The sequence below is a fragment of the Pteropus alecto genome, unplaced genomic scaffold (assembly GCF_000325575.1).
Source record: "Pteropus alecto unplaced genomic scaffold, ASM32557v1 scaffold3, whole genome shotgun sequence".
Lineage (NCBI taxonomy): Eukaryota > Metazoa > Chordata > Mammalia > Chiroptera > Pteropodidae > Pteropus > Pteropus alecto.
Window position 1 is genome coordinate 65291394 of NW_006442484.1, and position 14296 is coordinate 65305689.

At 33.7% G+C, this 14296-nt stretch overlaps 1 protein-coding gene across 12 annotated transcripts in view; it reads left to right on the forward strand.

The window, feature by feature from the left end:
* NBEAL1 (neurobeachin like 1) overlaps positions 1 to 14296 on the forward strand; it is a 129123-nt gene that overhangs the window by 66866 nt on the left and 47961 nt on the right. For all 12 annotated transcript variants that reach the window (XM_025039263.1, XM_015596596.2, XM_015596597.2 and 9 more), the window contains 6 exons: positions 178 to 306; positions 5248 to 5553; positions 5645 to 5794; positions 7363 to 7520; positions 13006 to 13130; positions 14044 to 14170. In XM_025039263.1, the coding sequence (XP_024895031.1) occupies positions 178 to 306; positions 5248 to 5553; positions 5645 to 5794; positions 7363 to 7520; positions 13006 to 13130; positions 14044 to 14170 (995 nt within the window). The remainder of the gene's footprint in view (positions 1 to 177; positions 307 to 5247; positions 5554 to 5644; positions 5795 to 7362; positions 7521 to 13005; positions 13131 to 14043; positions 14171 to 14296) is intronic.

Here is a 14296-nt window from a genome sequence, read left to right on the forward strand (position 1 = left end):
AAACCATGGATAAGATGTGATAGTCATAGATTTTGTTTGCTGTTACTAGGGTAATTCTTTTGGCAACTGGACATTGAACTAGTTTTGAAATATTTATAATTTGTTTTACGTGGGGAAAACTCATCAATAGATTAAAGAACTAAATGTTTTTCTTTTTCAATTTTTCCTTTGTGATAGCTTTTAGAGGATGTGATGCTGCTCTTCGACTGTCTGTCAGTTTGGTATTCTGAAAGTCCAGTATGGGTAAAACTCTCTCAGATTCAAATCCAGCTGCTTCTAGGATTTATTGGAAGGGGTAATTTACAGGTTTGTCAATTCTTTTACATTATTTTCTATACTGGCATGCGGCATAGGAATTATTTGTGTGATAACTAAATGGTAATGTTTTTAGTATTGTTAATTTTTTTATTCCAAAAATATCTACGAATTCACAATAGTCTTAATTTTTTTGAGATTAGAAGCTTAAGAGGCAGCTAATTATTTCTTCCTGATATTTATAACCTAGTATAATTATAATGTTTCCTTTTAAAGGATTTATGCATAGCTTATATTAGAAGGCATTACTCATATTATCTGTATTTAGTATAGCTAGGGGCTATCCTGCTTGCATAGACTATTTACAACTTGAGCGGTTTAGGGCTTGCATTTTTAGGAAAAAAAATTTTTTTTTAAGTTGTTCCTTTTAGAATCTTTTTCAGTTACTTTAGCACCCCACTAATCTAGTTTTACATTTTGTTTTATAGTTTTTCAATTATCACTTACTGAATACCTATCAGGTGTTAGCATTGTGCTAGTTTTCCAAAATAAAGATAAACGAAATATAGACCCAAGGAATATTTATTATTCCTATTTTAAATTAAAATTTTAAAGGTTGGGAAAGTTCCATGTGAATTTTAATTTGTTATCTTTATATTTTCCTTGGATACTTGTGATTACCTGAGTTGGCTTAGTCATGGCATGTATCCATCCCATACCTATTTTCCTGGCCCTTTTTATTTTCTTTTGATTTTGGAATATTAAGTACTTGAGGTTAAGGGGGGGTCTGGGTGAAGATGGTTTCTAATATACATAAACTTGCTATAATGTTGGCAAGAACACAAAGAAGTTAAAATTCCATAAGGTTGTTCTATTTTAAAAAGGCTGTACTTTTCAATAGATATTTTTTCTATTCATAAAAGTAACACACGCTCATTGTGGAAAACACACAAAAGCATAAAGAGAAAAAAGTAAATAACTCACTCATCATTTCATAGCCTAAAAGAAAACAACTGTCAATATTTTAGTATTTTTTCTGTGCATATATTTTTTCACAATTGAAATCATATCTTTTGATAATTTTGTATTTTTATTTCTCACAATTGTATCAAACTCATTTCCCCATGTTACTAACTTTTTAAAGATAGTTTTTTTTCCATAGTCTTAAAAGTAACACATGTTTATTGTGGAAAACATGGAAAATTTAGAAAAGCTAAACAAGAAAATGGGCATAGTGTTACATGGGTGGTAGAAGTTTGACTTGTATAGCCTTTTAAATGCATCTTGAAAACATATGAACTAAGAACTTTAAAAAAGTTATTATACTCGTTTAGTAATTCTTCTCTAAAACAAAGGTAGTTATCTAAAATACCGACAGTCTTTGTACATGTAGGTGTTCACTGTAGATTTCTTCTTTTCTCTACCTAGAATTAGAATAAGAATTAGAATATCCTTATTCTGGCTTTTTCATTAATATCAGCCTGATGGCTGTTAAAGCAGCTGCAGTATGCTAAGTAGTTATTTTGGGTATTAGGATTATATTTTGTTACACTTATAGTCACCCTTGCTGTTTTTCTCCTTGAATTTTACTAAATAAAATGTCTATTTTATTTATTGAACATTAAATATTCAGTGCCTGTCCCATAGTAGGGCTCTATAAATACTTGTTAAATAAATGAATGTAGCACCTACAGATAAGACTGATCCTATATAACAGTAGTTAGTGATCTGAAATATTTCTAACTAGCTACTTGTTTAATTTCATTCTTTTGTAAATAAAAGCATATATTCCTGAGGCTGTGTATGTGAGAGGCTGGAAAAGGAACCTCTTCCTCGTAGAGGTTTAAATAGAGCTGCCTGCAAAATGAATCTGGCTAGCAAACCTCTTTTGCTTGGCACATACATATTAGCTAATTGCCAATATTTTAGTAGTAGGAAATGTCACATAATTTTCCCAGCTTGTCTCTCAAATGGGACTGGATGATTGTTTAGATTTGCTGCATTTATTAAGATGTAGTATATGGTCTTGATTTTCTCTGGGTTTCTACTCTCCCAGTGTCTTAGCTCTGCCAGTGGTGATTCTCATCACTGACTGCACATGAAATGACCTAGAGGAGCTTTTTATAAATACCTTTGTGGGGCATTACCCATAATAATTAAATTAGAAAAGGAGAACTAGGGCATCAGTATTTTTGGTACTTTATCAGGTGACCCTAATGCAGTCTTTATGATAAGGGAGGATCATCCCTCTCTATGAAGTATGTGTGTGTATCCAAAATTAAGGCAGTGGTCAAGTAAATTATTTTGTATTCATTAAAAGTATCTTTATGCTTTTAAATAAACATATAAATTTATAGTTTATTTAATACCATGATATTAAGTTAAAAGCAAAGCCCCAAATAGTCTGTTTTTTATATTAAGAGAGGAGAGGAGGCATCTGAAAAATGCAAAGGAAAGGGCTTGCAGAAATAACTGACTCAGCTGGTTAAATTCCATTCCTGACTGCCCTCCTCCCCCCACCAGGACTTCCCAGCTAACTTGTTTTTCCATAACTACCTCCCCCACCTCAAGGACTCTCCAGCTCACATCTGTTGATTCATAGCTTGCCAACCAACTAATGTTCTTCCTTATCTGTATAGGAATAACAAGACTGTATAAAACTGCCTGTTATGTTACAATCGGGGCTCAGCCTTTGGATAGGAATCCTCTGAGCTGGTGCCGGCATCAATAAGTGCTTTCTGCTTATAGCCTTGGTGTCCCATCTCTCCGTTTGAGAATCCTATGACAGTGTTAATAACGCCAAGGTTGCGGGTTCTACAAGGCAAACGACCTATAAATAGATAAGATCAGTAGTCTGGAAATTCCTTCCCTCTTGCAGCCCCCTACCTGAAGCTCCTCTTCCCCATCCTGAATCATGAGGCACATGTGAAACCTCGGAATCATGCACCCCTTGCATAGACGCTGCAAGAGTATATAAGCTGTAAGAAATCTAACCAAAGGGAGCTCGTGTTTTGGTTCTGGTGAAAGTCCCACTCTCTCCGCAGGCAATAAATTCTCCTTCCTCTAACAAAGTTGTCTGAGCATCCAATTCCCTCCATCAGGTGTCGCTTCCTGCAACAATATAAACAGTATTTTAAAAAAACACATAGCACAAAACCCCCAGAATATTAGCATTGTGGGAAAATGTATGACTTTGTTTCTTACCTTTGTTGGCCTCTATTAGAATTAATCCGCTTTAGTCAGATTCAAAGACGAAAGTAGGGGAGTTTAGGGGAAATCTGAAGAGGATAGAGAAGGTTCATTAGTAGAAGCTAAAGTTAAAAGTAGAAAAGTTCAAAGTTTTGAGTCATCTTACAGATTGTTTCCTCCAATGCTGTTTGCTTCTTTAATGCTTGAATAGAAAGAGTGCCCGAGGTCTGTTTGTTGCCTTGTCATTCAAAGACATGTACATACAGCTCAGGCCAGCTTTTGGCATAGACACGTTCTTGAAGTGATGTCAGATTTTAATACTTTCTTTTTCTCTTGCTTTTCTTTATTTCAAAAGCAGTAAGATCCAAAATTGCGATATAGGTTAAGAAAGAAGGAAGCACTTTATATTGTTTGTCCTGCTATGGTTTTAAGGCTTAGGTTTTTCTCTAGCCTGGACAAAAGGAGGCCCCTTTGTGACCTAATTTTCCTTCCTATGTTGGGATTTAAAGGCCAAAGCTTAATAGTTATGCAGAGTATTCCTTTACATGGGTTTGTGATCTGAATATGTATTTTGGAAACTTTAAGGGTAATTAGATTTCTGATCAAAGACTTGGTCTCCTATGTACCTTTATGTATCAGAATGCTTTTGATTCCGAATAACAAAAATATCAACCAAAACTGACCTAGTTAAGATTTATTGGCTCATATAATTGAACATTCCATAGTTAAGAGAGTTTAAGGTGTAATTCAGCCAGGGCTCCAGTTCCCTTTATTTGCTGTTCTCAGAGCACTTTTCTCCATTATGTGTCAGCTTGTCGTAAGCTTGGCTGTCCTTATTGTCGCAAAGTGGCTGCCAATAGCAATCAGGGCTACATGCTTCCTTGTTCACATCCAGAGAAAGAAATGCTTCTTCCTGCAGTCATTGTTGGTAGACAGCCTTTCGTGGATCTCTTGTGTTTCTGCATATCTTGTGAATAGAGACACTAGATGTTATGAACTGTTTTTCTGAGGATGTGTGTATAGTGAACAACTTTGGAAGACAGAAATCATGTCTTCCCTCTAGAACAAAAGGCAGGTTTGTTTACTGTCCAGTATACTAAAGTAGTGTCTCCTTCCGAGGCAAAATTCAGGCACACTTACTGCCAATATAAAAGATTTGGATTCCCTGTGTTTGGAGTTCCTTTCCTATAATGCAGCCATTGTGTGTATAGGCATCATCTAGTCCTGTTCATCTCTTAATATGGGAATTGCAGTTTGGGGACCCAGGGTAAATACTGATATTCTGGCTATTGCTAATGTTGTAGATCTTTGTCTCTGACCCAGGAGTCTCATATCTTCTGCCAGTATCTCATGAAACTGTGGTAGACTAACTCATTACTGTGGACTTGAGGTAAATTCTGAGACCCTTTATTATTATTAACAATTATGTAAAAGTTCTGATATTGCATTGATAAGGCTACCCCTGAATAAATCCCTGTGACAGAGACAATGACATGAGTTGACTAAAAGATTCATAACCTGAACTAGTCACTGTGGCAAGGCATTGGATACTCTACTTTGGCTTGTAACCTTTAAGATCTGTTGTTGGAACTAAAAATGGAATCATTCCCCATCCTTGCAGACTATAAGAAGGAATAGAATGGATGTTGGGTGGTTAATTATCCACCACAACTTTTCTGTTCCACGTTAAACATGTGTTACTTTTATAATTTTTTTTTTTTTACAAAACCAGAAGAGCCAAAGAACTTTTGCTATCACTAAATGTCTGCTTTATTCTGCTCTTTCTCATCTATTTTCCTCTAGGTTTGTGCAGTGGCATCAGCTAAACTAAACACCCTCCTTCAGACGAAAGTAATTGAAAATCAGGATGAAGCATGTTACATTTTAGGGAAGCTGGAACATGTTCTAAGTCAGTCAATCAAAGACCAGACAGAAATCTACTCATTTCTGATTCCCCTTGTCCGTACCCTCATTTCTAAAATTTATGAGCTTCTCTTCATGAACTTACACCTGCCTTCTTTACCTTTTACCAATGGTAGTTCCTCATTTTTTGAAGATTTCCAAGAATATTGCATTTCAAATGAATGGCAAGTTTACATTGAAAAATATGTAAGTTTTATCTTTTTTTGAGATTTTTCTACTAAATTATTTTTATAGAAGTATATATTAAATTTTGTGTATATATATATATATTTTTAAGATTGTACCTTACATGAAGCAGTATGAAACTCATACATTTTATGATGGTCATGAGAGCATGGCAATATATTGGAAGGATTGTTATGAAGCCTTGATGGTGAATATGCATAAAAGAGACCGGGAAGGAGGAGAAAGCAAGCTCAAGTTTCAGGTACAAATTTTTAAATACTTTAAGTATTCAGTTTTTTAATGTTGATTTCAAGCATTTAATATCCAATTGAGAGTAATAACAAGTCTGAACTTTGAAAACAAAAAGTATTTACTACTGTTTGTCTGAAAATTATTTCAGAATTGCAAGAAAAACAATCAGTAGCAATTAAAAATTTAATATCAATATTTTCTGTACATAGTAATTATGTAAGTAGTCTATTAAGCTGGTAGTGGATCTCTCTGAGGAGTCTGGGTATAAATCAGTGCTCAGGGAAATTTATAGCATGAAATATTTATATTAGAAAAGAAGAAAGGCCTCAAATTAATAATTTAAGCTTCTGCCTTAAGAAACTAGAAAAAGGAATCTAATCCAAATTAGTTTTTAAATAAGAAACCAATAAAGAGCAGATATCAATGAAATTGAAAGTAGTAAAACAATAGAGAAACTCAATGTAATTCAAATCTAGTTCTTCAAAATATTAATAAAATTTCTAGCTAGATTGACAAGGCAAAAAAAAGAATAGTTAAAAATTGCTAATATTAGAAATGAAAGAGGCGATATCACACTGACTCCTCAGACATCAACATGATAGTAAAGGAAAACTACAAACGAACCTATACACATAAATAAGATGCTGTAAATGCAATGGATCGATTTCTTGACAAATACAAATATCCAAAACTAATTCAATAATAAATAGATAACCAGAATAGTCCTCTATTAAAGAAACTGAGTTTATAGTTAAAAACTTTCCAAAAGGGAAAACTCTAGGCCAGGCTATTTCGCTAGAAAATTTTACCAAACATTTAATGGAGAATTTACACCAGTTCCTTACAATCTCTTAAATAGAAAAGTGAGATCACTTCCCAACTCATTATATGAGAGCAGTATTCCCCTTATATTGAAACCATACAAAAATAGTACAGGAAAACTATAGACCAATATCTCTGAGGCTCGTAATTAGAAACCAAATCCAGTAGAGTGTGTGTGTGTGTGTGTGTGTAATTAGAAAAATTTTATATATTTAAACAGACACAGAAACAGAGATGCAAACAGAAAAAGACAGCAGAGAGGGGCACAGAGAGCAAAAAGGGAGAGAAGAGCGAATGAAACAGAGGTGAGTAGCCAACCCATGGAAAGTAAAAAAAGGCTGCTTTTCCGTGGATATATTTGTAAATATGTATATATGTATATATAAAATCACAGCCAGGTAGAGTTTATGTTGGAAATGCAAGGCTGGTTCTATATTTGATAATCAACATAACGGACCACATTAACAGACTTATCAAGAAAAATAGATGCAAAAAAAATATTTGACAAAATTCATCATTTATTTATGATCACATTTCTCAGCAAACTAGGAATAGAAGAGAACTACCTCTATTTCTGCAAAAATCCTATAGCCAAGTTCATATAAAAAGATGAAAAACTGAATGCTTTCCTTCAAAATAGAGAACTAGACAGGAATTTCTTCTCTCGTCACTTCCAGTCACTGTTGTTCTATAAGTCGTAGCAAATGCAATAAGAATATGTGATTCATTGGTACTTTTTATTGCTGTTTCTTTCAGGAGTTTTTTGTGGAGCCATTTAATCGAAAAGCACGCCAAGAGAACTTGAGGTATAATAATATGCTTAAACAACTTAGCAGTCAACAGTTAGCCACTCTGAGACGCTGGAAGGCAATTCAACTCTATCTTACATGTGAAAGGGGACCTTGGGCCGAAAGGTAGAAGTATTTTATTTATTTAAGTGTCCTTTTATCTTTAGAACTCTGGTCTAGAACTTTTTAAGTCAATGGCCTCTCCAATCCAGTTAAAAAAAAAAAAATACATTCAATATATAAAAGAATGGGAGGTGAGAGAAATGGGTGAAGAATATATATATATGTGAAGTGAATCATGAAGATATACATCCTTTTTTTGGAATATTATGCATCCATTAGAATTAGGTTTACAGTTTTTAAAGACATGCAAAAATGCTAAAGCAATCATATTAAATTTTTAAAATTTAAGATTTAAAATATTCTCTGGGGTATCATTAAGATATGTAAAATGCAGGGATTAAGACAAAGAAACCTGTTCAACTATTACCAGTGATGACCTTTGGAAAACAAACAATGGAGGAAAGAAAGTGCTGGCAGAGATTGTAATCACTTGGCCCATACTCATTTGGCTGCAAAATGAATGTTAAAAAAGTGTATGAATTTTAGAATCCAAGTGAAACTAGTGTCTAAGATCCTTATATATCTTGGATATTAATCTCTTATTGGATGTTTCATTTGTGAATATCTTCTCCTATTCAGTAGGTTGTCTTTTGTTCTGTTAATGATTTCCTTTGCTGTGCAAACACTTTTTGGATTGATGTAGTCCCATGTTGCTTTTGTTCCCTTGCCTGAGGAGACATCCAGAAAGATATTGCTAAGAGCGATGTCAAAGAGTTTGCAGCCTATGTTTTATTCTAGGAGTTTTATGGTTTCGAGTCTTACATTTAAGTCTTCATTTTGAGTTTATTTTTGTGTATGGTGTAAGAAAGTTGTCCAGTTTCATTTGATTGCATTTTTTTCCCAACATTACTTACTGCTGAAGAGGCTGTCTTTACTCCATTGTATATCCTTACCTCTCTTATTGTAAATTAATTGACCATATAAGTAAAGATTTATTTCTGGGCTGTCTGTTCTATTCCAATGATGTATATATTTGTTTTTATGCCAGTATCTTGCTGTTTTGATAATTGTAGTTTTGTAGTGTAGTTTGATACCAGGAAGAGTGGTACTTCCCACTTTATTCTTTCTCAAAATCTCTTTGGGTACTTGGAGTCTTTTGTGGTTTCATGTAAATTTTAGGATTTGTTCTAATTCTGAAAACACTATCAGTATTTAATAGGGATTGCATGAAATCTGTATATCCTTTTAAATGTGTAATAGTTAAAATATAAAATAAAATATATAAATGACTCATACAACTTAACACCATAAAAAGAAAAATTCAATTAAAAAATAGGCAGAGGACCTGAATAGACATTTCTCCAAAGAGGACATACATATGGCCAACAGACATATGAAAAGATACTCAATATCACCACTAATCATCATGAGAATGCAAATTAAAACCACAATGAGATATCGCCACACACCTGTCAGAATGGGCATCATCAATAAATCAACAAATAAGTCCTGGTAAGGATGTGGAAAAAAAGGAACCCTCATACACTATTGGTGGTATTATAAATTAGTGCAGCCACTATGGGAAACAGTATGGAGATTCCTCACAAAATTAAAAATAGAGCTTGCCATAAATCCAGTAATTCTACTTTTGGACATTTATCCAAAGAAAAAATCAATAATTCAAAAATGTATATGCACCCCTATGTTCATTGCAGCATTACTGATAATAGCCAAGATATGGAAGCCACTTAAATGTCCATCAATAGATAAATGGATAAAGAAGATGTGGTGTGTGTATACACACACATACACGTGTGTGCTTGCACACATGCACAATGGAATATTATTTAGAAATATAAAAGAATGAAATCTTGCCATTTGTGACAACATAAATGGACCTAGAGGGTATTATGCTAAGTGAAATAAGTCAGAGAAAGACAAATAACTGTATGATTTCACTTATCTAGAGAATCTAAAGAAATAGAACAAATGAATAAAGAAAACAAAATAGAAATAGACACATAGATAAAAAGAAGTCGAAGATTGCCAAAGGAGGTGTTGGTGATGGGAATAAAAAAATGGTGGTGGGACAAAAATAAAAAAATAAATGAAAGAAAACCTAGCGTCTCACACAAGAATTGCAAAGGAATTCCTCATGGATGAAGTGAACAACAGTATCTCATTTGTTTGCAAAAATTAAGGAAGTGCCCGTTTTATCACATTCAGGTTTTTTCTTTAAAATATTCGTTTGCTACACATTCAGTAAAGCCATCATAAAATAGGCTGCACTATAGGCATCGTAGAGATAGGGTTACAATTGTAACCTGAACTTAGTGCTAGGATTTTATTTGCATAGCAGTCCTGGGGCATTTCAGGGCACCCCAAGGTGCCCTGGACCCAGTTTGCATATGTGTCCCTGAAACCTATTTGTTAGAAAAGGGACAGTGAGGAAGTAGGTGAAGTATAATCTGAGGCTTTTGTTGACTCTTCTGGAAAACTGAGTTCAGGCACTACCAAGGGGAATGATGGTTCTATCCCACAACAGGCCTCAGGTTATTTGTCAGTTGTGAGAGTTCTCTTGAGGATGCTAGCTGCAGGAACTCTTGTTATTTTTGGGTTTCTAGCACCACATCCTCCTCCTTCTGGTACTAAAGCCCTTCCTTTTTGTGAGGAACCCACTCTAATACAGCCCCTCCCAACCTACCTCATCACAAAAGAATCACAGATTCAAATGTCAGGCAGTCACTGTTCCCTGATACTTTATTACTGGTGCTGTCAGGGTAAATTGTGTCTTTAGGGATCACCAAGCTAACAGAACATGAGTCTGAGGCTGTGGGTAGCCATCTCAGCCATTATGTGGGAAAATGATTTCTGGTGGAATTATTTAATTAATTAAGCCTCTGGATCCAACCAGATTAAATGCACTCCTGGAGTTGCAAGTTATGAACGCTAACATATATCTTGTGTACTTATAAGTAATTTGAGTTTTGTTTACTTAAAACCAAAAATGTAAAATTGACCATTATACTATGGTACCTGAAAGAGCATTTCAGATGAAACAGTGAGTGGTAGTTGCCAGTACGGAGGTTATTGGAGCTGTTCCCTGGACCTGGTGCTGAAGAAGAAACCATAATGTGGCCTGCATCTGAGATCTTAGCATAAGACAGAGAAGGTCCTAGTTGCCATAGGAAGACTACTAATTGGCTGTGTGGTTTCAGAATGAAGAACCATGCCAATTCACTGACATATGCCAGCAGCATGTAGTTAGTTTTGCTAGTAAGGTGGAGCCCAGTGGCAAAAGACAGGGGCAATAAGCAAGAACTCCATAGTAGCATCAATCTGGTAGCAGAAATCAAGGCATACCAAGGATTTGGAGTTGAGTTTTTGTTACTGAGAAAGAAGATCAAGTAAGACACCAGTGTTAGGGCAAATGGGTATTGAAGTCAGAGGCACTGGGTTCAAGTCCCAACTCTGACATTTATAAGCTACATGACCTTAGGAAGGTAGCCATTCTCAGCCTCAGTTATCTTACCTTCAAATTGGGGATATTCATAACCATAATGATAATCAAGACATAGACCTGAATTAGTTTTTATCTCTACCATTAGAGTTCTTTACATTCTGAATTATGGTGTAGTTTATATATCTGTCTCCCAAACTCTGCTCCTTAAGAACAGAGACTTATCTCTTTATCCCTCCTCAAAAACAAACAAAAAATTTTTATAAAAGATTGCTTTTAATTGATTTATCTTTGATAAATTATAGGTCTGGTATATTTAGAGCTTTGTGTATATATGTTTTTCGCCATGGATTTATTTCCTTTCCTTTTATCCTATGATATAGAATTTGTTTTGAGTCAGTTTCCTTCTGTCTTACTGCCTCTTTGAACTAGGGTTAGTGATGCTTTGTGTTTGAATATTTTACAATTTTTTTTATTTGATTCTGTCACTGTTTTGCTGAATAATATTATATTGTGTTATGTTAGATTTTTTTTACAGTCCTTTTTTATTGTGGTAATATACACATAATATAAAATTTTAACTATTTAAAAATGTACAGTTGAGTGGCATTAAGTACATTTATAATGTTATGTAATCACCACCACTGTACAGCTTAACAATGCTTTCATCACATCAAAAAGAAACTCTGGACTCATTAACTGGTCACTGCCTCTTATCCCTTTCCCTAGTCCCTGGCAACCACGAGTCTGCTTTCTGACTCTCTGGATTTGCCTTTTCTGGATATTTCATATAAATGGAATCATATAATATATGGTCTTTTGTGTCTGGTTTCTTTCACATTGCATAAGAGAATTATTTATTATGTTGTAGCATCTATCAGTACTCCTTTCCTTTTATGGCTGAATAATACTCCTTTATATGGTTATACCACATTTTGTCTATCAGGTAAAGGATATTTGGATTGTTTTTCTTGTGGCTGTTGTGAATAGTACTGCTATGCACATTTGTGAACAAGTATTTGTGTCAACACCTATTTTTAATTCTCTTGGGTTTATACCTGTGAACAGAATTGCTGGCTCGTATGGTCATTCTGTGTTTAATTTATAATTTATTGAAGAATTGCTGAACTGTTTTTTATAGCAGCTGTATCATTTTACATTCCCATAAGCAATATTTGAGGGTTTCAGTCTCTCCACAACCTTAGTAATACTTGTTATTTTCCTTTTTTTTTTTTTTTTTATTATGAGCATCCTAGTAGTTGTAAAGTGGTATCTTATGATTTTGATACATTTTCCTAATGACATCAACCATCTTTTCATGTACTTGTTGGCCAGTTGTGTATTTCCTTTGGAAAAATATCTATTTAAGCCCTGTGCCTATTTTTAAACTGGATTGTTTAACTTTTTGTGGCTGAGTTGTAAGAGTTTTTATATTCTCAATAATAGACCCTTATTAGATATATTATTTGTAAATATGTAGGTTGTCTTTTCACTTTCTTGATGGTGGCCTTTGGTGCACAAAAGTTTTGAATTTTGAAGTCCAGTTTATCTGTTTCTTTCCTTTGTTGCTTGTAATTTTGATGTCATATCTAAGAAACTATTCCTAAATCTAAGGTCATGAAGATTTACCCCATATTTTCTTCTAAGAATTTTAATTCTTACATTTAGATCTTTGATCTATTTGCAATTATATTGTCTTTATTTGTAGATAAGTGATTACTTTATTTTGAAAACTATATTTGGAATAAATTTGTATAACTGGTTAAGAACTTCCATATAACAATGAAAGAGTAAAAGGTAAGCTGTAAATCTGAAGGTTTATGTTCAAATCATATTTCTGCTACCTGTAAATCACATGACACCTTGGGCAAATAATTTAGTCTGTCTCAGATACCTCATGTATAAACTGTAGATACCCATACTCAGCATTGGTTTTCTCTTAGGGTTATTTGAGTCAAATGAGATAATGAATGTGAATGTTTTTATAAAATTGTGTTAACCAGATGTTAAATACCTAATGCTTTCTTACTCTGTTTTAATCTTTGTAACTTTAAGCTAAATAATTTTTCTGTTTATGAATATTCATAGGAAACAAAATCCAATTCATTGGAAACTAGCTAATGTAGAAAATTATTCCCGCATGAGACTTAAATTGGTGCCTAATTATAACTTCAAAACCCACGGTGAAGCTAGTGCCCTGAGAGATAATCTAGGTGAGTTCTAATGGCTATTACTTGTTGAAGATAGCAAGGGTGTTGTTGGGGTCAGTTACTGTTTTATTAATTGTTTAAAAATTATTTACTCATGAAAGAATGGTGACATTTTAGAATTGATATTTAAACGGTTGGTTGTATATGTTAAATGCTGTTACTTTTGGCCTAAATCTAATATTAATTTCTATTTCAATTGATTGTAATTTTTCAAACAAAAACAATTTAAAACCATGAAGTTATGCTGTTGTTCATGTGAAACGTGTCGTTCCTTATATCCATCATGGCACAGCGAAACAGTGGTCCTTTTCCCTTGGCCTTTCGCTTACCAAGGCTTAGTCTAAAGTTAAATATATTTAGAAATTTTAGCAACTCTTTAGGCTTTTCTTTTGTGATGTGTTCTTACGGAATTCTAGACACACAGTATCTTAGATGGGCCATTGTCTTTTTCTAGAAAAAAGTGCTTAAAAATAAATAGGTTCGCTGTATTTCAAAACCTATTTTAAAGAGTTTCTACAGTTCTTTAGGAAGCCATTCTTTACTAACCATCTGACTTGGCATTTCTCCTTTTTTGAAGAGAGGTCTGTGAAATACCCCAAAATATTGATCGTTTAGAGTCATTGGCAAATCATGATATACTAAATTGTAGTTACCATAGCCACCTGTATACCTTGTATTCAATAACCAAGTTATAGATGAATGGGTACCAGTTTTTAAATCTTATTTTTTAAAGTTGCTTTAATATATTGGCCAATACAGTTGATACCATAAAATTCATCAAGAGAGCTTAGTACCTTCTTTACCTGTAATATACATTATTGTCATATAATTAACAGTCATAACTTACAGAAGAGCTATAATATGATTTTTTTTTACTTTGTGTTTAATAAATATTTTGTGTTTAAATATTAAACAGGTGTCCAACATTCACAGCCTTCCAGTGATTCATTGCTTTTGGAAGTAGTGAAACAAGTAAAAGTTAGTGATATGGAGGAAGATAAATTAGATCTTCCTGAAGAGGAAATAACAGCCAGAGTAAATATGTATGTATATGTATTTGAAAGAATTTAAAATTATTTTGTTTTGAGAAATAGGATTGTGAAATTGTGGAAGATACTTGCTCGAAATTTTAATACTGTACATTTCCAGGATCTAACAGTTAATACTGT